This window comes from Amphibalanus amphitrite, unplaced genomic scaffold (assembly GCF_019059575.1).
Source record: "Amphibalanus amphitrite isolate SeventyFive unplaced genomic scaffold, NRLGWU_Aamphi_draft 000964F_arrow, whole genome shotgun sequence".
Classification (NCBI taxonomy): domain Eukaryota; kingdom Metazoa; phylum Arthropoda; class Thecostraca; order Balanomorpha; family Balanidae; genus Amphibalanus; species Amphibalanus amphitrite.
Window position 1 is genome coordinate 123,785 of NW_024882458.1, and position 21,350 is coordinate 145,134.

The 21,350-nt window shown below is 50.7% G+C and overlaps 3 protein-coding genes across 4 annotated transcripts in view; 1 reads left to right on the top strand and 2 right to left on the bottom strand.

Moving 5' to 3' along the window:
- LOC122368651 (protein O-glucosyltransferase 2-like) overlaps positions 1-7,693 on the bottom strand; it is a 109,647-nt gene extending 101,954 nt beyond the window's left edge. The window contains exon 1 of one of the 2 annotated variants that reach the window (XM_043342806.1): positions 7,579-7,693. The gene's annotated coding sequence lies outside the window, so the exon portion shown is untranslated. The remainder of the gene's footprint in view (positions 1-7,578) is intronic. The other variant, XM_043342805.1, reaches the window with a different exon arrangement.
- A 533-nt stretch (positions 7,694-8,226) lies between these two features.
- LOC122368648 (serine/threonine-protein kinase mos-like) lies at positions 8,227-18,945 on the top strand. Its single transcript, XM_043342801.1, has 5 exons — positions 8,227-8,756; positions 16,699-17,066; positions 17,444-17,660; positions 17,939-18,098; positions 18,442-18,945. The coding sequence occupies exons 1-5, from the start codon at positions 8,479-8,481 to the stop codon at positions 18,778-18,780; spliced, it is 1,362 nt and encodes a 453-aa protein (XP_043198736.1). The 5' UTR covers positions 8,227-8,478; the 3' UTR covers positions 18,781-18,945.
- A 113-nt stretch (positions 18,946-19,058) lies between these two features.
- On the bottom strand, positions 19,059-21,075 carry LOC122368649 (U6 snRNA-associated Sm-like protein LSm5). The gene is made up of 3 exons (XM_043342802.1): positions 20,891-21,075; positions 19,780-19,976; positions 19,059-19,201 (listed from the first exon to the last, which is right to left on the bottom strand). The coding sequence occupies exons 1-3, from the start codon at positions 20,934-20,936 to the stop codon at positions 19,169-19,171; spliced, it is 276 nt and encodes a 91-aa protein (XP_043198737.1). The 5' UTR covers positions 20,937-21,075; the 3' UTR covers positions 19,059-19,168.
- Positions 21,076-21,350: the final 275 nt, after the last annotated feature.

Here is a 21,350-nt window from a genome sequence, read left to right on the forward strand (position 1 = left end):
GTGGATCTTGTTTACCCTCGTGAAGATGATATTTGAAATGGAATCACTCAGCCAATCAGAAACGAGATCGGCCGTTTGCGGTTTGAAGGCCGCGCGCATCTGTCAGTTTTCGGCCGTTGGTCTCCGAGAGAGGATGTGAGCAGTGTCGGTGCCGCGCGGCGTGGCCGTTGGTGATTGTGCTTGCGTGTTGTTCATCGCCTATAGAGCCTCTGTGGACATTTTATTGTAAGTACCGATGTGCTAGAGCATTGCATGCCGTTGAGTGGTGCTAATTTGACCTGGTTAACAGGACCCCGTGCACGGCCACGTGGCCTAGGTTGTGAGTACGTACATTAATTTTGTTGTGATGCTACAAGTTTATGCATTTTGTTGGTGACTTTGAAAAAGCCTTGCACTGTAGTGATCCAGTCTCATTATCTTACGCAGACGGGCGACCACCCAGGAACGCCGTCGCTCTCTTCGACTTCAAATATTGTGCGCTGTGCCTTATCCAATATGAGGGCGCTGAATGTCTTGTATTCACATTCAAAGTGCATTCAAGTTGTATCGTGGTGTTTATTTACCGCTTGTGCATTGCTGAACGCTTCGTATAAATTCGTATGCATAAGTGAAGAGTCACAATGTTCATGGCTGGTGTGCCCCTCGTATTGTTTGTACGGAAGCCAAATATACATTGTTGCTCTTGAAGCATGTTTTTTTAGTTGGTGAGCTCCGGTTAACAGAAGCTTCGTGAAGCTTCTGAAGCAAGCGTCTGTGAGTCTGTTACCATCCTCTGGGGGGTTTACACTAAAGGAAAGAGTAAACATTACCATGTGACAAAGGGTAGGCCAGAAGAATATACTCTCTGTAGGAGGGTAAAGCACAGAGTAGATGATGCGTTACTCCCTAGAAAAGGGTTCCGTTTAAGATTTATCCTTTCAAAGAGTGTAACCCAAAAAATGTTACACTCTAGACAAGAGTAAATCAAAAGAGTTTACCATTCAGAAGATGGTAAAAAACGTCTGTGTGTCATGTTACCCCTCCCTGGCGAGTTTACTCTTCATAAAAGAGTAAAATTTACCATCTGGAAGGTGGTAAAAAACGTCTGTGTGTCAAGCTACCATGCTATGGCGGGTTTACCCTTCAGGAAATGGTAAAAAAGTTTTCAGTGCACAGGCCCTGACCAACTAATCATCGAAATGCATCGCAGCGCCGTCCAAGTCATTTCGTGCCAACTCCTTCAACCTTGGCAAACAAATTGATTTCCTCCTTGCATTCATGCTGCACAGGACGTCGGTTCCAGCCGGTGCGCTGTGGCATGGCGAGAAGCTGAGTTATAGCCTCAAGTGCGACCCCTGTGACGGCCGGCGTGGCCGACACATTGAGCTCGCGCTTCGTTGGCCCTTGACGTCGCGACCGACCGACGGTGGAGCCGGGCGGTGGGGGTTCTCTCTGTTCGCGGTGTGGCGGACACAGTGCTGTCCTCGCTCATCACGGACCGAGGAGGTGTGTTCAGACCTCGGCTGCACGTGACCGGCGTCCTGCGATGCCGCTATCTGCGGCGGAGGTGGCGAGCTGCGCCGGCCAGCTGGCGGCCGTGCACGGCTGGCCGGCCGCCGAGCTGCTCTGGCAGCCGCCCGATCCCGTCTGGCTGCTGCCGGCGCTGCTGCTGAAGCTCTCCGGACGGGCCGTGTTCGCGCGCCGCTCCCCGGCCGGCGCCGGCAGCGGCGGCGGCACCATCCAGCTGGCGGCGCCCGAGCGGGCGGCGCCGGCGCGGCCGCTGCTGCTGCTGCCGCCCAGTCCGGTGCCGCTGGACCGGCTGCAGCGGCTGGCCGGCCGGCTGAGCGGCGCCGAGCTGCTGCAGCCCGACTCGGGCCGGCTGCTGCGCGTGGCCCAGTACGCCGACTCCGGGCCGCTGGTGACCACCATCGGCCACTGCCGGGCCGGCCGGCTGAGCCCGCTGCCGCTGCCGGCGCCACCTCCGGCCGGCTTGAGGGACCTCCGAGTCGTCAACAAAACCTACAGAGTCGTCAATTTCCTCTGGTTTTACCCGAACCCACCGTCTGTGTACTCCAGTGACGCTTTAGTGAGAGACATCTTCGACCTTCTTCAGGATGCTATGGGATTCCGCATGAACGAGACTGTCATCACCAACAACTATATGCTCCACTTCTTCAAGCTATTTGAGAATGGTTCGGTTGATTTAGCCAAAAACTATTTTGGCTGGACTTGGGAAAGGCATCGGGCCGTGCACTTTTCAATACCGATCATACAGTACACAAATAAAATGTTCGTGAGAACTCCGGAGCGGCAGTCGTCGCCGTCGTTCAGCAGCAGCCTGGAGAGCGTCCGGCTGCGCGCGCTGGCCGTCGGCCTGCTGCTGCTGGCCGCCGCCGGCGGACACCTGGCGCTGCGGCCCAGCGGCGCCGCCGTCTCGCGCCTCTCCACAGTCTGCCTGCTGGCGCTCGGCTCGTTCTGCACCCGCTGTGAGCCGCTGCGGCCCGGCCGGCTCTCGCAGTGCGTGGCTGCTGCCGCGGTGCTCGGCGTCGGCATGCTGTCATTCCAGTTCTACACGGCCGACCTGCTGTCGCAGGTGACCATGGAGCGGGCGCGCCTGCCGTTCGCGCAGCCGGACGACGTCACCCGGCTCGAGGACTGGCAGTGGTCCGTCGTTCCACGCTCGGTCGCGGAAGACATGCTGCAAAACCATCCCCAGCCCGGCATGGACTTCAGCTCGTCGATGTCGCAGTCTCTGAGCATCAGCGCTTCGGAGTGGGTGTCCAGGGCCACCGAGCGCAAGTTCGCCTTTTTCCTGTCGTCGGTGGATATCCTGCGGATGTGCTCGTGGAACGGCTGTCCTCCCGTCTGCGCCTTCCCGCAGAGACTGGGGCGGCACTGGGGAGGCCTGCCGTTCCGCCACGGTCTGGTCGAGAGGCGCGCCTTCGATGCCGCCCTGCTGCGACTCATGGAGACGGGTGTGCTGGACCGGCTGAGGCGGCGCCGACTGCCCGAGCGGCTGCTGCGCGGTCTGCAGCGCTGTGACCTGGAGGAGCGGCCGCGCTCCCACTGGTCGCCGCTCGGCCTCTCCGAGTGCTGGCCCGTGCTGGCGGTGCTGCTCGCCGGCGCCGGCGTCGCGCTGCTGCTGCTGCTGCTCGAGACGCTGGCGCACAGGCTGAGTAATAAGCGCAACGCCTACGAAGAGCAAGCGACACATTCACCCACCGGAGAAAGCAGCAGCGGCAAGGCCGTAAAAGAGAGCAGCGGTGACAAGTGAAGGAGTGGCTCGCCAGATAAGTGCGCCTATGTGTTGCGTTCACATATGACAGAGCATGCGTTGCGCGACAGGTGTCGCAGGAGCACTGAAGTTGTTGCACCTCCAAAAGGAGTTAGAAACTGAAGCCGTTGGCTCAACTGTATTGCACTATCGTAGTCAAGTTTACAAACACTGAGCGATTTTATGGGCGAATACTCGATAAATAGGTAGAACACCGTCATTGCCGTTCACACGGAGCCCCGCGGACATCTTCACGGAGCCTTTCAGCAGCATGCGTGGTATTTGTCCAAGCCTTTCCGACCTGGTGTCGAAACGGGTGAACCGACCTCGATATGAGTGGCATCCATAATGGGCGCGCTGTGCCTTAGATTTTACGCCATGGACAGGATTAAAGTTGTCTATCTTTCACATTTCATAAAGGTAGGTAGGCACTACAGAGTATCCCGAAATTGATGCGCGGTTGATGCCGTATGTTATGTTGTCTCTCTCTCCGGAGTGTTGAACAAATTCAATTTTAGCGGCTTTGGCACCACTGACACCTTGCTGGTCAGTGGTCACACTATCACGTGATCCAAGCGGCTAACCCGACCTCGGCCGGTAGTGGGCGCGAGAGGCCACTCTTGTCCAGACAGGCAGCGTGGAGAAACTACAGCATTTTAGGCGCAATTTCAAAAAGTTAAAGACCAAATTCAAAACGTTCACGTGCATTTTGAATGTAAACTTTTTGAATTTGGTCTTTACATTTTTGAAATTGCGCCTAAAAAGGTGTACATATCACCAAAAGTGAAAAGGCACATCTACCGATCCGCTACCGCGCGGTGGGGATGATCAAGGACGGTGTGACCCAGGCTCAGGATGCCAGAGAATTGGACGTCAACTCTGCAACGATTAAACGCTGGATGGACCTCAAACGATCTGGAGAGACACTCAAGAACGGCACAATTCGAGGACGGAAGACTTTAGACTGCCTTGAGCCGAGTGGCGAAAATCGTGGTTGCAAAGTCGACCTTTAAAACACCATTCAACATAAGCGCTGACAAGAAAACTAAATGAGATGCATGGCCCAGCATCCAAATCGACCCTCCACTAATATTTGAAGACTACCTTGAAGCTGAAGTTGCTCAACCTCAGGATGCAGACCTGGCTTACCGTGGTCCAGAAGTGCATGCAGCTGGATCTCGCCAAGACCCACAAAAACTGGACCACTCAGGACTGGAGATGCGTCCTTTTCAGTGACGATGTGCGTGCTCTCTAAGTCCCTGACTGCCAGAACGATCGAAATGTGGGCCAATAGCAGCTCTGAGGAGTCCGCTGTCGAGACCGTGAAACATCTGCTGAAGAATCACATATGGAGCATGATGAGCTACAGAGGCTCTTTGAGCTTTACGAGGTGCCGCGGGGACCGACCGTGACTGCTGATTACTATGCTAGCGAGGTGCTGAAGAAGACTGCTGCCACAAAGATGCTGAGGAAAAAGGTAAATGGTTCAAAAACCAGAGTCAAACTTTGGTCGGACATGTCCAGGGCCATTTCCAGCAAGAAAGAGCTCGAGCCTATCACGCCAGGAACTAGGAAGACCCAGGACTGGTGCCGAGCGAGGCTCTAAGGCGTCTGGGGGAAGGGGCATGGTCTGGCAACACTCTGGACCTGTCCCCGATCCAAATTATCTGGACGATCGTCAGAAAAGAGTTCAGCAAGCTCCACGGCTAGCTCAGAGAAGAGGCTGTTCCAGAAGTTATAAACGGCAAGGCGTAGTTTCAAAAAAGAGACTATTGACAACCTGGAACGTGACACGCTAGAGTGCAATAAGCCGAGTATGCGACTGAATGAAGACTATGATAGAATATAAACCGTGAAGTAAATTCAAGTACTTTATAAGTTATTGAGGATAAAACAACCGCGCATCAATTTCGGGACACCCTGTAGGCAGATATCAACTGACGTGCCACGTAGAGAGGAGCAGGGGTGATTGATTTGTTCTAATTCTTACTTTGAAACAAGCTTTGAAATGTAAAAGCATGCTCTTTACGGCATCTGGGAACGTCAGTGGTGGGCGTTCCGTATTCCAGTTCGTGCGCAACCGTTCCACATCCCTAACGGATAGCACCCTGGTACCTCACACATTTTTCGTTGTGGGTCCATTGGCGGTGAAACAGCAAAGAGGGGTCGTGTCTGTGATCCCCCCCCCCTCACCCATTTATTCCGGTAAACCGTAGGTTCGTCCAAGATAACCCAACGGTTCGTCCACAGTAAAGGTAGTCACTGTGGACTGTCCGTATCACTGTCCATAAATAACAAGGCTCTGGGAGGTTTAGTCCGCACCCCGCAGCCGGGCCCCGTAGCGCTACTGCGGCGGCCTCTGCCTGAGGCGGACGGGGGAGGGGGTGTTGGCACTCCTGCATCTGCAATACATTAGGAGATATCGACGGATTAACCCGCGCCCCGTAGGGCTATCGGCGGACCCTACCACCCGTAGGGGGGGGGGGCGTTTCGGCACCCTCCCCCCCTAAGATTTCGGAAATTTACCGGCCGATTTTCAAAATTCAAACGGCGTTCGATAGCGCCATCGGGGAACTACCTTGTGACCAAATTTCATTGAACTAGGTCAGACCGATGACGTCATAGGTCAGGTCAAAGGTCGGATTTTCACCGTTCACAGGCATTTCAAGAAATGTGTTGTGAAATCGAGTAAATTGGTAAGTTATTGAAAACCCTCGATGGTAGGTACATTGTTCGTCAAACACATACTTTGCTATCTGAGGTCACTGATACCAGGTCAGGTCACAGAGGTCAGGTCACTGGGGGTCACAATATGAAAGTGTCGTGTGATGCAGGTTTCATGGTCCATTTTACATGACAAATGCGATTATGTGGATCAGGCAGCCTTTGGCGTTAGTTTAGGTTACGTTCTGGTGAAGGTCAGGTCAAGGTCAGGTCAAATTAGGTCAAATTTCAAAGTTAATATTTTTGCATAAAATGGGTATCGATTCGATGCAGCTGGTCACAGGGAGGCTAACGGTGGTCTTTGTTTTGCCCTGCCTATGTGGTATAGAATTGCCAAAAATTGAGTTTGAAAATTTGACGTCATCATTTTTGAACAGTTTTTTTTTTCAGGGGTGCGGAGCCGGAGCCGGAGCTGGAGTCAGAGCCGCCGGAGCCGGCATATTTTGCCCGAAGCCGGAGCCGGAGCCGTGAAACAACATAGCCCGGAGCCCGAGCCGGAGCCGGAGCCAGAGCCGGAGCCGGAGCCGTCCCAAAAGGGGGCGACTCCGGCCCTTTTTTTTAGAGGAAAAAAATTATTGACCTAGTTCGGTTTGACAGTACAAGGCAGTAGAACATGTGGTATTCAAAATAGCCTTGCTATGCAAATACAGAAGCAATGTGCACCAATCCAATCGCCTTTTTCTTCCACACGTATTTTCTTCCACACGTATTAATCGCATAGGGGATGTACTGAGTAGGAGCCGGAGCCGGAGCCGCCGGAGCCGGACCATTTTACTCGGAGCCGGAGCCGGAGCCGGAGCCGCCTTGACATTTCACCCGGAGCCGGAGCCGGAGCCCATTTTTTTCTCCGGAGCCGGAGCCGTCTGAAATTTCCACGGCTCGGCATCCCTGTTTTTTTTTTCTATAACTTGGCCAAAAGAGATATCGATCTGAAATTTGGTATGTAGAAAGAAGGCACGCCCCCCCCCCCCCCCTCTACGGGGCGCGGGCCATTTCGGAGAGGATACGCGGAGAGGGCCATTTCGGCTGCAATTAGGGGCGAAATGGCGAAGGAATTTTCATTCCACACCCTCGCGGGGGCGATAAAATGCACAAGACCGCGATAGGTCAGGTGAGGGTCAGAAGTTCAGAACACGAAATGCACAGATGGACTGATTAATTAATAAGGGCTGAAGTATGCGTACGTGACGATTCAATACCGTTTCATCGTGAACTATTTTAGATTGATTCAGAGAAAAATGACACATTCGGCATCAGTCATCCCACTGTGCGCCCAGTTGTTCGTTATTCAATTAGTGCAGCAAGCCAGGGATAGCTGAACACTTATCTCAACAAGGACTGACAGCCGACAGGTGCAATAGACGACCTCACTTGCACTGCAGACACTGATCACGTACTGATCAGTACTCACAGTCACGTGCCGCTGCCGCTGAGTCGCTTCACAGCGTGGTCGCACGGAGCCACAGCACTGGCACGGGGTAGTGGCAATCGACCCTGACCCCGGAGCCGACGCACACCCAAGACTAAACAAAAAACTCGACTCTGCCGTACCATATCAGCAAAACCTGCCTTTCATGCACCAATGGAGCAGCAGGACTTACCTATTGGCGCGAAGTTTCTACTCCCCGAGTTTCCACGGTCCACGCACGCTCTCACGTCGCCCAAACTCACGGCCACGCCGGCTCCCACTCCGCCCCTCTATCCCCACGCGGCGGCGGCGGCGGCAGCGAAGCGGCCGGTACCGCCCGCCGCAGTCAGCTGATCGCTCCGCGGCGCAGCGGCGCGCTCAGGCACACCAAGTTGGGAGGCGCCGGGTGGTGAGCGGACGGGTGGTTTATTGGCCTGCGCTCTGGATTGTGTGAAAAAAAAATGTGTCAGGGGAGGCGTGCATTTCAATAAATGATTCTTCCGCTATGGCCATTAGATGTTGACAGTCCGACTGTCATGAAAACTGTGCACGGCAGCCCCGGTGCCTTGGCCCGTCTTGTTCGGTTCGGGTGGAGCGAATAGCGATTAGCATTGCCTGGAGCGTACCGGCTCGGATGTGACGCATCCCGCTCGGTGCAAACCGGGGGCGGCACACGGAGCCGGTAAAATGACCGGCGGGCCGCACCCGCGGTCACCAACCGAGAGCTCAGATACCTGGGTGCCGAGGAAAATGCTCGCTCAGCGCCGACCACTGAAATGTCGGCCTGCACCCCGCTCTGGTGACCTCGACTCGCCCGTGGCTCACCGGTGACACGGTCAGCGGGGTCGCCCGGGGCGCGGAGGGTCGGCCGGGAGACCCTGGCAGTGACCTCCGTGGTCGCGGAGCTCAGATACCCAGCCGCCTCTGCCCCAGTGAGACCGTGACAATGGGGGTGGTTCGATTCGGCTCGAAACGCCGAGTGACGTGACAGGAAACAGTGCAAAAGGAAATAGCTGCAGTTTGCAGCGAGTGGGCGTGTGTCGGCTGCTGACTGTTGGCGGTGACACGGCTGACAGTCCGGCCGACAGTCACCATGTCGGGCGTCCGTCACCTGCTGACGGTCGGATGCCGGTCGAGGTCACTGACCCCGACCGGCCGCGGCGGGCCGGTGTCGCCGGCGGCCGGCCGTCGTCTCTCGCTGCACGCGTCGCCCCGCGACCCGGCTGGCCCCCCGCCGGGGGCGCTCCAGCTGTCCGTCCCGGCCCCCGGCGCCGGCCCCGGCGCCCGGCGGCCCCGGCGTGGCTCAGCCGTCTCGCCCGTAGCTCTGCTGTTCCGGCGGTCACCACTACGACCTGATCAGCCCTGGAACAGGTGAGCTGAGCATTGAGCAATCAGCAATGAGCATACTATAGACACTTTTTTAGATGACCTAAATGGAATCCATTCAGAACGATAGGTCAGGATCGGGAAGACTGGGGACATAGGGGAAGGAGGGTGAATTGCGCCACCTTAAGGAAAAACGCTAATTGTAAGAAAACCGCTGGAGATATAAGCATGCACTGGTAACCACTTCAAAGAGGAGCTCATTAGCTACGATTTAAGAGCCTCCCGATCAATTAAGAATGTTTCGTTTGCTTCCGACAGCTGCTTTTCAGAAACTGAAACATGCAAAAGGGCGCATTTACCGACAACTGCTGTAAATTGCGCCAGGGGGATGGCGCAATTAGAATCCAATTGCGCCCTATACTTAAACATGGCTAAGCGAATGAGACGGAATGCATACACCCCGGCAGTGTAATGTCATTGCGGCTTACTTAAACATTTATAATGTTAATCAGGCTGGATAAATAATAAATGTAGATATAAATCGCGATGTTTTTGCCCAGGTAAATAACTTAACCCATTAACGCCCGTAATTCCCCAGCGAACGCACACGAATGCCCATTTGCCGATTTAGAGGTAATGGTCCCCTAAGGGTACCATGTGAGTTTGGTAAATGTGCGAATTCTAGAAATACCGTAAACCGGGGTGAGTTGATATGGATTTTGAGGTTTTTCTAGATTTCTTTAAAAGCCACATTCATTTACGGAATTCTTTTTGTGCCAGTTTCATGGCACATGCCTTGGGGAGGCAATCAGCAAAAATGAATAAAAAATGTATATATTAAGCCCCTTTTTTAAAACGCCAAAGTTCATATCAACTCACCCCCTGGGGGGTGGTGAGTTGATATGGTTTTGGATTTTTCAAAATTTCTCGGCTAAAGAAGCTCAGAGGTGAGTTGATAAAATGCCAGTGTTTAAAAAAAGGATGAGAGAACAAATCCTGAAAGAAACCATCAGAAAAATGGTAGTAGTTTGGCAGCAGACCTCACATTCATGAAAACGCAATCATGTCCATTACAGCGCTATCAAAATGGCTTGATTTTAGCAGCATCATTTTTTCGCTTTATGATACTTAGTTTTACTTAGAACATTCTGAACTTGGCTAGTCACGTGTCCTCAAGCCAACGGTATCAAAACTGGCAATATATTTTGGAATTACAAGTGTATTTTCTTGTAATTAAAACACATTGTCAGTTACGGGTCAAGGTTGATATGCCTCTGACAGAGATAATGGATTGAAATGAAAGAATACCTATACTTCTGAGCTTTTGTTGACTGGTAGTCAACAAAATATTAATGAAGTGAAGTGAAGCGAATCTAATTCGGACTGTATTCTATCAGGTGAAATAAGTGACATAAAACATAATTCGGCATCAAAAGCCAAAATTAACCCTCGCACTTATAGGCGGGCGAACGGACCACCTCGGCTTTTCGCACATAACTCGCGCAAAAAGCGGCTGATCGCGACGAAACCTTCAGTACCTCTCGAGTTTATCAATTTTACACATGTTCTAAAAATTTCATGACCCTGACTCAAATGGTTTTTGACTTGTGACCTGATTCTCGAGACCATGCTTGGCCGGAATCACGATTTGGCGTAGTCGGCTCACATTATCCGCGCATTTCCAGTCTTTTTGTGATTGCAACGTTCAAACATGTAAATGATGTTGGTCCCATGCAGTATTGTGGGTGTCAACTGTCAAGGTCACCTGAAGGTCAGGTCAGGTCATTGATCTTTGGTGACCTCGGTTCACTTTTTGGAGTTTTACATGTTTCTAGGGTAGTTTTTCGGGCCGATTTTGAATTTAACATGCATTTGATCATTTACGAAGTAGTTTTAGTGCCTTCGTAACATGTTACGACACCGTCAGTGGTAGTTGACACTTGACACTCCCTATGGATAGCCGGCAGGACACCTACTGGTTGACCTGACCTGACCTGACCTGGCCTAAATGTACGAAGACATCTGTGATCAAAACTAACATGACATTCGTGATCAGCAACCGCTAAAAAATAATAACCTCGCTTTACGAACTTCAAATAACCCCCTATTTTCCCGACTTCTGGGTAATTGACCTGGCCTGGAAGGTTAACCGATGACCTAGGACCTTAAAGTTGATGATCATCGGCTTCCTCGCGTCTCGGGCAACACGCTCGTTTTTTCCGCGAAGCTCTAGCTCCACCAGGGGCCAAACGACGATGGGATTCCAACGCCCCCCCCCCCCCCTATACGTTAAACGCTGGCAAAACACGAATACGGGCGAGGGCTAAAACACCAATTTCTTTATATTGTTTGTTCCATTTCATTTTGTCACTCATTCTCGGTTGGCAACTGCCAAGCAGGAAAACTTATCAGTTTCACGAGATCAGAATTCCCGCGCTGTTAGCCATAAAGAAACGACAGTTCTGTCATTTTCGAAACTACGGATAATTATAACAAATTTTTTAATCTGTATGTATATTTAGGTTTTCTATAGTGTTCCTTTGTAGCTTGTAGGGAGCCATCTTGAGACTTGACAGGGAGTTGTGCTGTGCCTTTTGCATGTTAGGTATGTCAACAGAAAAACACTTTGGGGTCACTGATGTTAGTTGTCGGACCTTTGTCACCGTCTTGAGTTGAGATGTTAGTTTCACAACGTTTCGGCCAGTTACTCTCCGGCCGTCGTCACTCGTCAGGTGTTCTTTGACCCTCAGAAGGACCTGGATGTTGATGGCGTTGCGCCGTACGCGTCAAACCGTTCGAAAGCTCCTGTAGTCAGCGGGAATCGAACTCGGGTTTCCCCGGTGATGGTACACGGTTCTAACCACCCCACTATCGAGGCAGATTTGAGTAAGGCCGGAGAAGTTACTGGCTGAAACGTTGTGAAACTAACATCTCAACTCAAGACGGGGACGAAAGTCCGACAACTAACATCAGTGATACTAACAGGCCTCGTCTCAAGCATTCAGAAAAAAAACTAAAGCTTTTGGGGGTTGATGGAATGATGTGGGGAGAGAAAAGGAGAAGAGTTGGTCTAATTGACTTTGTCTTACCTGCAGACCCATATTTCATGCTAATTTGCATGCATACCAGCCTGGTATCAGCTCTTATCATGCATATCAACTCACCACTTGATGGCATATCAACTCACCACCTGTCACTTTTCTTAAAATTATAAAAAATCGTTGTTATAGGTGAAACCCAAAACTACCTGGGATCAACAGTAAATTGATGGTAGTTTCTTTCCCAGTGCATGTTGTTCCATGAATATCCACCGTCTTTGCTGTAGGGTGGGGACTTTTCCTTAGTTTCAAAATCAGAAGAAAAAAAGGACTTTGAAAAAAGTAATGTGTTAAGAAGGCACTGCACCACATGCATGCCTTTCTCAGCTATACGCATCACTTTTTGGTTGCTTCACTTCACAGAAAAATAAAACTGAAAATTGGTTTACAAATGGATGAGCAGCACACATTTTAACATTTTTCGAGCAATCTATATCAACTCACCACCCCATATCAACTCACCCCGGTTTACGGTATCCTTTTTTGAAGTGGTACCTTTTGGTACCACTGGGCGTTAGTGATATCATTTTTTTCGCAAAAACATGCATTTTAGCAGCATACAAGATATGTTGCCAAGAAGACTTTGCAGCTCATTCGTGAAAATTGGAATATTAGACGACATACTGATCGGCAACATTATGGCAAACGCTCGCCGCTTATGTTTTTCAAGTTGTCAGATTATGACGTCATTACTGCATGCTATGCCTAACTGCCATAAACGTCAATGCTATTATTCACCTGGTGGTGGGTCAGTCTAATGAAAAACTGTGCTGTTTCAAGCAAGGCTGCGGAGTTGATGGATTTTCAGTGACTGACTCTGACTCCAATTCAGACTTTTACATTTCGACTCCGACTCTGACTCCGACTCCAGGCATGACTGTCGACTCCGACCGACTCTAACTCCTGCTCCATCCCCGCAGCCCTGGTATATCTGCAGAGTCGCGGGATTTTCGGCGACTCGAACTCCGGCTTCGGCTTCCACAATCGACTCCGACTCTGACTCCGACTTCAGTTAAAGATATCGACTCCGACTGACTCCCGATTCCGATTCTGCAGCCCAGGTTTCAAGGCTTGTAGAGTTGTTTACTTTCCTAAAATGCACAAATATCTTTATACAAATGACAAAACAAACGGTTTTCTAAAAGTCATTACCAGCAACCACCCTACAATCTGTTTTATAATTTCTTTCAAAATTATGAAAATAAACATGAAGCCCATAGTCAAGATCCAGCACAGTCTGTGCTTACAGTTCATGCACTGCAAGACACGCGCTATACCTACCTACCAAATCTAATCCAGCAATCAACGAGACAGATCTTCAAAAATGGACTTCAGCCGGATTGTGCAGTGCTGGTTGCGCTGAGGCACACGTTGCAGCAGTCAACACGTCACGCTTCTAGGCTCTAGCCGTTATACTTCTCCATGTACGTCTCCGGGCAGAGCGCCACGCGCCCCTTGCCACAGATGGCTATATGTAGTGACAGCCGCATAAGTACAATGCAAGCGCCAATTCATGGCGGAGCCCACTCTAATCCAGTGTCTGCATCAGTCGCGGCGTACGCAGCATTATCAGGTGCACGTACCAAGCAGCAGGTCTGCAGGAACTCGTCTGTCACTACCATCAGGATCAATATTTCCTTCGTATACTACCGCACAAACTGCACTGGGATGTGGCGTCGTTACCCACATCTTCCTGAACAACATCAACAGCCTTTCTAAACAACAAGACGATCTCAAAACCATGCCCCTCCCCCTCCCCCAAGCAATATTCATTTGGGCCTTGACCACATCTCTGCTTGGCCTTGGCAGGGATACCCGCAATAATAATAGCGATTACAGGGCAAACATCCTATCCAACATCAATGTGTCACGTCAGCGGTGAATAACTTATCAGCAATGAATGCACCAGTTTCAAGCGACGAGGGCGACGAAGGCACTCCCCTCCGAACTCTTTTTAGATTATGTTTGTCGCAAACGGCACACTGTCCCTGAGAAACGTTACACAAACGACTCTCAGCCTACACAGGCGCCCCTTTTTAGCATAGAGACGTCCCCTTAGGTTTCATAGGCATCAAAGGCGCCTCTTTAGACCTAACAGGCGCCCCTCGTTCCCACTGAGGCGCCCTTAAGGGCTTCACAGGCGCACCTCTTTCTATAGGCCTCAGGGGCGTCCATCCTTAGGGATGCAGTGGCCAAGCTTTCTTATGGAAGCTCGAATTTGACCTTCATGGGCGCCCCTTTTGCATGGCGTCGCCCTTTCTGCGTGTTGGCGCCCCTACATATACTATAGGCCTCATGGACCTCAGAGGCAGGGCTGCGGAGTCGATGGATTTTCGGCGACTCCGACTCCGACTCCGGCTTTCAAAAACCAGCTCCGACTCCGACTCCGACTCCGGGCAGAATTGTCGACTCCGACCGACTCCAACTCCCGACTCCGACTCCGCAGACCTAGCAGGGCTGCGGAGTCGACAGATTTTCGGTGACTCAGACTCCGACTCCGGCTCGGGTTTCTAAAATCGACTCCGACTCCGACTCCGACTCCGGTCACAACTGTCGACTCCGACCGACTCCGACTCCGACTCCGACTCCGACTCCGCAGCCCTGCTCAGAGGCACTCCAGAGGCTTCACGGGTGCCTCTCTTTCGCATGCAGGTGCTCCTATGGGCATCGAAGTCGCTCCTATGGACATCCTCATTTGCATTGAAGCGCCCCTATGAACTTTATAGGTGCCCCTCTTTCGCATATCGGCGCCCCTATGGCCTCACAGGCACCCCTCTTACGCACCCAATGTCTTTAGGCGGTGGCGCCCCCTTGAGGGATGGCGCCCCAAATGGCAATTTGTCCGCATCACTCCGTTGAGCATTGTTACGCGTCTGCACAGAACGCGCACGCATGAAATTGCGAAAAAACGCTTAGCTTAAAGGGACCCTCCCACCTTCAAAAAAGTTAATGAATTGGCATGAAAGTGATGTCGTTCGGTTCAGAAAGAGCAAAAACGAATATCTACCAAATTTCATCGAAAAATATTCACCGGTTTTCAAGATATTAGACTTTTACTTTTGTTTACTTTTTGGGATCTCCGCTGTTCCTAGCGACTTTATTTGAAAGTGCGGCATTTTTTGCGCGCAAAGCAGCATATACCACCGCGTGCTACAAAACGTTTTAGTCAAACATTTAACGGACGTTCGAAAGCCTGATGACGTCATCAGACTCCCGTAATGGTTAAGAGATAGGGACCACGCTGGTCCCACCCTGCAAGTAAAGGGAAGAAATTTCTTGAACACCATAAAGCTGCGGGGGTTGCGACCAGGATAAATGGTGGTTTCTGAGCCTGGCCGCAAACTTGGCTATCTCAACTCAAAACTAATGTTAAGGTGGGAGGGTCCCTTTAACGCCCAGTGGTACCAAATGGTACCAACAAGAATTCTTCCCCTAGGGACGCCAGGATTCATGACGAAACATCGGATATTCTGCTTAACTGCAGCTGCGAGTTCTTCATCTTTAATGTAAACACACTTTGGCCAAAAGAACATTCACAGACATGCAAATACAAACGTTTCTTTCTCCTAACGTCAGCCAATGACTGTGGCGCCTCGAAACACTCCTCGCTTTTCTGCACCTCACATGAAGTTCTTTGTATCAGCACGTTATTTTCATCCAACAGCATATCCGGAAAGGAGGCGATTATCCAATGACAGCATCTATGTGGCGAAAAAACGTATGGTCTCAACGCAGCGGGCCAAAATGTGCGTTGGTACCTTTTGGTACCGCTGGGCGTTAATGGGTTAACATGTGTCCGTATGTTTGTAAAAGTGCAACGAAAACGTTTTATGTAACCGACTAGATATATGTGAAAGTATGGTTAAATTTTCAATCGTTTTTCTCAAAATTATTAATTTTTATCATTTCGACAACTTGTTGACATCAGTTTTTACTTTTTGATCATAGCTGTCACCTCTCACTCCCGAGTCCATGTTGAAAATGCCGTATTTTGTCAATTACACCACAAGTTGGCAGCCTAAATGGCAGCTGCATTATAAGTTTGACGAGAGAAATAATTTGCGGACTGGCGACAGCGGGCTGTTCCCCTGCCTGGCATTAAACTCCTTCTTTATTGCAATCAGTTAATGGTGCATTCATACTGTCGTGATACAATAGCTACACCATTATTCTATTTGCGCCCCCATGGCGCAATTGCCATGGGCGCAATTAGAATTGAGGTAATAATAATAATAAGCCATAATAAGCCACCTAACAGGCGTGCCATGGGCGCAATTAGAAAAGTGGCCGAAATCCGAGGAGAAATTGGATTTTGGGGGTAGGTTAGGTTTTGGACCTCTGGGACCCTGGCCCCCCCACTTTCGAAAACGTTCCTACGCCTATGTGAAGGATGCTTACTGTTTAAGTGAAATATAATGAAAAAATGGGCTTTCTTTCTAAATATCACTCAGAAAATCAAACACGTATCACAGATTTTTATAGCCACCGGTTCAAAATACTGCAAAAAAACTAAGAAAACGCCGTAATATCTTTGATGTCGTAACTGAGCCCTGCTGATTGGCTTCGTCGGAGAGCTTGGGCCATAAAATGAACTATCAGGTGGTGAAAATTTTGTTTTCGAACACAAAATTATAAACATACCATTGAATTCGTGGGAATGTTGGTGGGCGCAATTGGTTAGGAGGGCGCAATACACCCACTTTCCCCTAGGCGCTTAACGTAATTCGCGTCACCTGGCTGCATTGGCATATCCCGAGGACGGTTGACTTCCATCGCATTGCATCAGTCGGTGTCATTGCATAGAGCTGATAACTTGATAAAATACCAATTCTAGTCTTTTTCAGTGTGCCACCAGTCTCATTGAACGCTTTGATGGCCGTTCTCGGCAGGTCCATTCTGCCCCGGCCGTCTCTGCTGGTGACGCCGGGGTCGCCGCCGGACGAGATCCCCGACCCGTTCGCCAGCGGGGACGTACGCAGCGCCACCTGTCACAAAACATACGAAGATGACAGCGCTACCTACACAGCTGCGAGTCCCGCCAGCCCGGCGCCGGTGCGGCTGGACGGCGAGCCGCCGCCGGGAGTCCCTCGGACTCCGGTGATCACTGGACCCCGGCGAGGGAGCTGGATCGGCGCCGGACTGAAGTTCGACACCCCGGAGAGGACGGAGGTGGAGGAACACGGCCTGGATTCGCACCCGGATGTGCCCGTGCTCGGCAGAGGCGCCTTCGGAACGGTGGTGCTCGGGAGGAGGAGAGGTGAGTGGCCGCAATGCTGCAGCATCTTTATTGGCTCTCCAGAGCTGCTCCTGTCTCAGCTTTTCACAATTCAGCAGTCTGTGGAGCTTGATGACCGAGGTGCCTTCTCAATGAAGCCCAAACTCATCTCCCATGGGGCAGCAGCCGATAAAAATTAGTAGGACAATCACTCCCGGTATTTGTCACTCGTTCGAGCCCCAATCACCTGATGTCTGTCGTCTGACGCACCTCCCTGCGGTACGGCAGAGCGGCCGGTGGCGGTGAAGGTGGTGTATGTCTGACGCCCCCCCCCCTTCCTGCGGCCGGTAGCGGTGCAGGCAGGTGGTGTAGTGTATGTCTGTCGTCTGATACCCCTCCCCCTCCCTGCGGTCCGGCAGAGCGGCCGGTGGCGGTGAAGGTGGTGCGCGGCCGGCCGCCCAGCGCCGGCGACCTGCTGGCGCGCCGGCTGCGTCACCCGCACCTGGTGGCCGTCTACGGCGTGTACGGTGTGAACGCGGCCTTCTCCACCGTGGAGATGGAGTACTGCGGCGGCGCCAGCCTGCAGGCGCTGCTGGACGCCGCCGACGGACCCCTGCCGGCCGCCGATGTGGCCAGGTGCGCCGACAGGTTTCACGGGACACACTGAAGGCAGTGAGCATGATAACTCCAACGCTGCCTGACATGTGAATTAGTACTAATGATAACCTTCCTACGAGCTGATCGAAACAATTCAGCGGCCGTTAACACCAAACCTCTGGAGCTGGCTGCTTATACAGTTAACCTACTAGTTACCTTCTATAGTAGCTAGTTCTCATCAGGACTGATCATTGATATCAGACAATGACGCGGGCGCTCCCGTCGCCCCCTGAGCAGCAGGTCTGTCTCTGTCGCAGGTTCGTGACACAGCTGGTCTCCGCGCTGGCCTACTGTCACGGAGAGGGGGTGATTCACCTGGACCTGAAGCCGGCAAACGTGATCGTCACCCGCGCCGGTGATCTGAAACTGGGGGACTTTGGCAGCGCGCGCAGCGTCGACGACCAGGAGGCACGCGGGGTGAGCCTGAGGGCGTCGAGGAAGGGTCATTGGGGTGCTGATTCAGATGATAGTCAGTACTTACCGTTAAAGTTCAAAGTTGAGTGCTTTTACCAATGCCGAGGCGACACAAAACTCGTGTTTGATTTGTTTTGGTTTGTTTGATTTGTTTCTTTTGAAAATCTAGGTAGTAATTCTACCTCTTGACGAGAAGGTAATATTTATTATTAAAAACAAAAGCGAGCATCGCACAATCCCCAAAATATAAGTGCTCATGGTGTCGCTAATTGATATCTAGGGCTCACAAGTCGCAGACACATGATACGACTGCTCAGTACGTCCGTCCCGCCACGTCTGCCCGCAGAGTGGAGCACGCGGCACCGTACCCTACATGGCCCCGGAGCTGTTCCGTGGCGAGCGTGCCACGTGCCGGGCGGACGTGTACGCGCTGGGCGTGTGCACGTGGCAGCTGCTGAGCGGGCGGCGCCCGTTCGCCGGTCTCCAGCCCGAGACGGTCATCTACATCGTGGTGGCGCTGCGGCGGCGGCCCGAACCGCAGCTTTCCGCCGCGGCCGGCAGGTGGCAGTGTGTGGTGGAGCGCTGCTGGGCGCAGGAGGCCCGCTCGCGGCCCGATGCCGAGCAGCTCGAGCGCTGGCTGCTGGCGCTGGACGGCGACGGTGTCTGGATCCGGGATCCGTTCTGAGGCGCCGGGCCAGGCTGGAATGCGGACGGCTCAATGGACGGCTCAATGAGCCCAGTTTCTCGGCACTCCCGCTGACATTTTATGCCGTCCCGTTTTGTTGATATTTTATCGTTATTTTATTGTTCATCGTTCCACACAAATCAAATATATTCATCAGGCATGTTATAACAAGAGTGTATGATGCGGCCGAGTAGTATTGGAAAAAAACTCTAATCAAATTACGGTAGAGCAAAAAAAAAATGGGAAAGAGCGCTCTATCCTGCATAAAACTCAGCAAGTTTGGACAATCTTATATTATAACAAATGACATGGCGACATGGAATACAGGACAGGGATGTCGGGGCATGATGAGATGAGATGACTCCGAGCTGGGCCCGAGCGAGTCGGCTCAGTTATCCGGCATCTCTCCTCCCGGCACGAGCTGAAAAGAACGGGCGGTCTTCACCTCGCTGAAACAAACACCACGTCACATCCGCACCAGCACAGATGTCAACTTAGCCTGCAGGCATGCAGCAGGATAGGTATAGCTGGGTTTTGAAAGCCTCAACAAGTTCCTTATCCAGAGCTCACATTACTTTTAGCAGCACAGATGCATGCCACATTGCACATGATCTAAAGATGTAATAAGCTTTAATATGACCCCATTCCACATGTTTTCAAGTACTGGACTTCAACACCTAGCAGCACTGCCTAACTACACAATAGATAGAATACTGGAACAAGATTGAGAAAATATGATTTGAAAAAAATGAAAAAAAGCTTTGAGTTTAGGGATTTCAAAAAATTTGTTTATTTTTAGAAAACAGAGAAACAGAGAAAAGAACAATAAAAACATTTGCATTGGATGAGCCTGTCCAAGGGGGGATAGTTGACCAAAAAATGTTACTGTGCAATTGTTAAAATGACCTGTTAAAATGACAGTTAAATGACAAAAAATAAAATGACAATTGTTAAAATGGCCAACTTTCACTGCAGCCAGCCTCCATCCTCATTCCTCACCATGGTGATGTTGTTGCCATTGAGCAGGATCGTCTCCAGCTTGGTGACACGTCTGCCCTCAGGTGTGCTCTCATACTCAGTCACATCCTCCAGCACCATGTTGACGAAGTCGTCAAACCCACACAGTGTGCCCACAATCTCTTTGTCATTCTTCATTATGATGTGTAGACGAGACCCAATACATTTGTCCACCAGCTCTGCCGGGCATAGGAATGCATTCATTGAAGCTGCAGTGCAGGCCACCTTCAAAAAGTTTTCTCAGATCGGCCTATGATTTATTCCCTGGACAAAACAAAATTTTAGAATTCACCTGACAAAGTATCATCACGTGAATCGCGAAAAAAATTGTCGATTATCATACAATTATCAATCGGTTAATGTCTAGCGACAATGTTTACACATCACTAGACTTCAAGGTCATAAGATTATTACATTTTATTTGAAAAAGTAAGGTATTTTATGATTTACTAATATATGATTTCATAAGAAATTGGCCATGTTTAATTTATTTTGCATTTAAGTTCGTAAAACATTTAAAAATCATGGCTCATTTGGAATGGGTCTGGCCCATGTTAAACCCCATTTCCCACACTTTTTTGGAAAAATGAACTACTGAATATATAGGTTTAACTTTTATTTTGACACTCCAAAATTCTTCTCTGATCTCGAAACAATCAAAGTTTTGACATATATTTACCAAAAGATAAGAAAATTCATGTTTCAAAGTTATCGATAAACAGTAGAGATGTCGGTTTTCTTGGACTAAAAAAATGGCATCAAACTGAACTTTGGTCTCCGATTTCTCGCAAACGGGTTCGAATTTCGGAAAACCGACTTCAGTCTGGGACATAGGTGGCTCAGCTCTAGTGAAAACCGTTTTGTGGAAAAAAGGTGGCAGTCTACCTTTAATATGCAAACAAGTTTGACAGAGAGCTGCAGCTGGTGACGGGTGCCAATGCTATGCCACTGAGCCAGCGATCTCAACCGACAACCAAGCACCCAAGGTATGCCCGTTCGATGTTAGTTTAGTTATAGATGGTTATAGTTTGAGTTTACTCAGCAAAATTTATTTTTCCATTGAATAAAACTGAAACAGGGAAATTACACTTACCCAGTGGCAGAATTTGGTTGGTAGTTGGAGTGGGTACCGATGTCATTTTGACTGCTCAAATTTTACAGTACTGTATATAGGGCCTTGCAGTATCAACGGGAAAACCTTAATTATACCCCAGAAGCGACCATCGATAACGATAAGTCAAAGTCGAAAACGTGTTGATGACTCCGGTCACTAGGGCTGTTCACGAGGTCGGTTTATCCCGTTTAATAAACCGTAAACATGTTTATTTTTTCAAGGACCAATCAGCGTCGACCTGATCCTGACGTCACAGCTCGTCAATGACGTCAGACCTCCGCCGTAAACCGTTTATGCGGTTGATGCCTCAGAGCATCAACATGGCGCGTAAACGCGTTTATGTGACAATGATGGCGTTGGCGATGTGCGGCAAACTCGTGAGGTGAGTTGTGAATTAGGAAAATTGAATTCGGATAGTTCAGGGGCTGGTAGGTGGGTA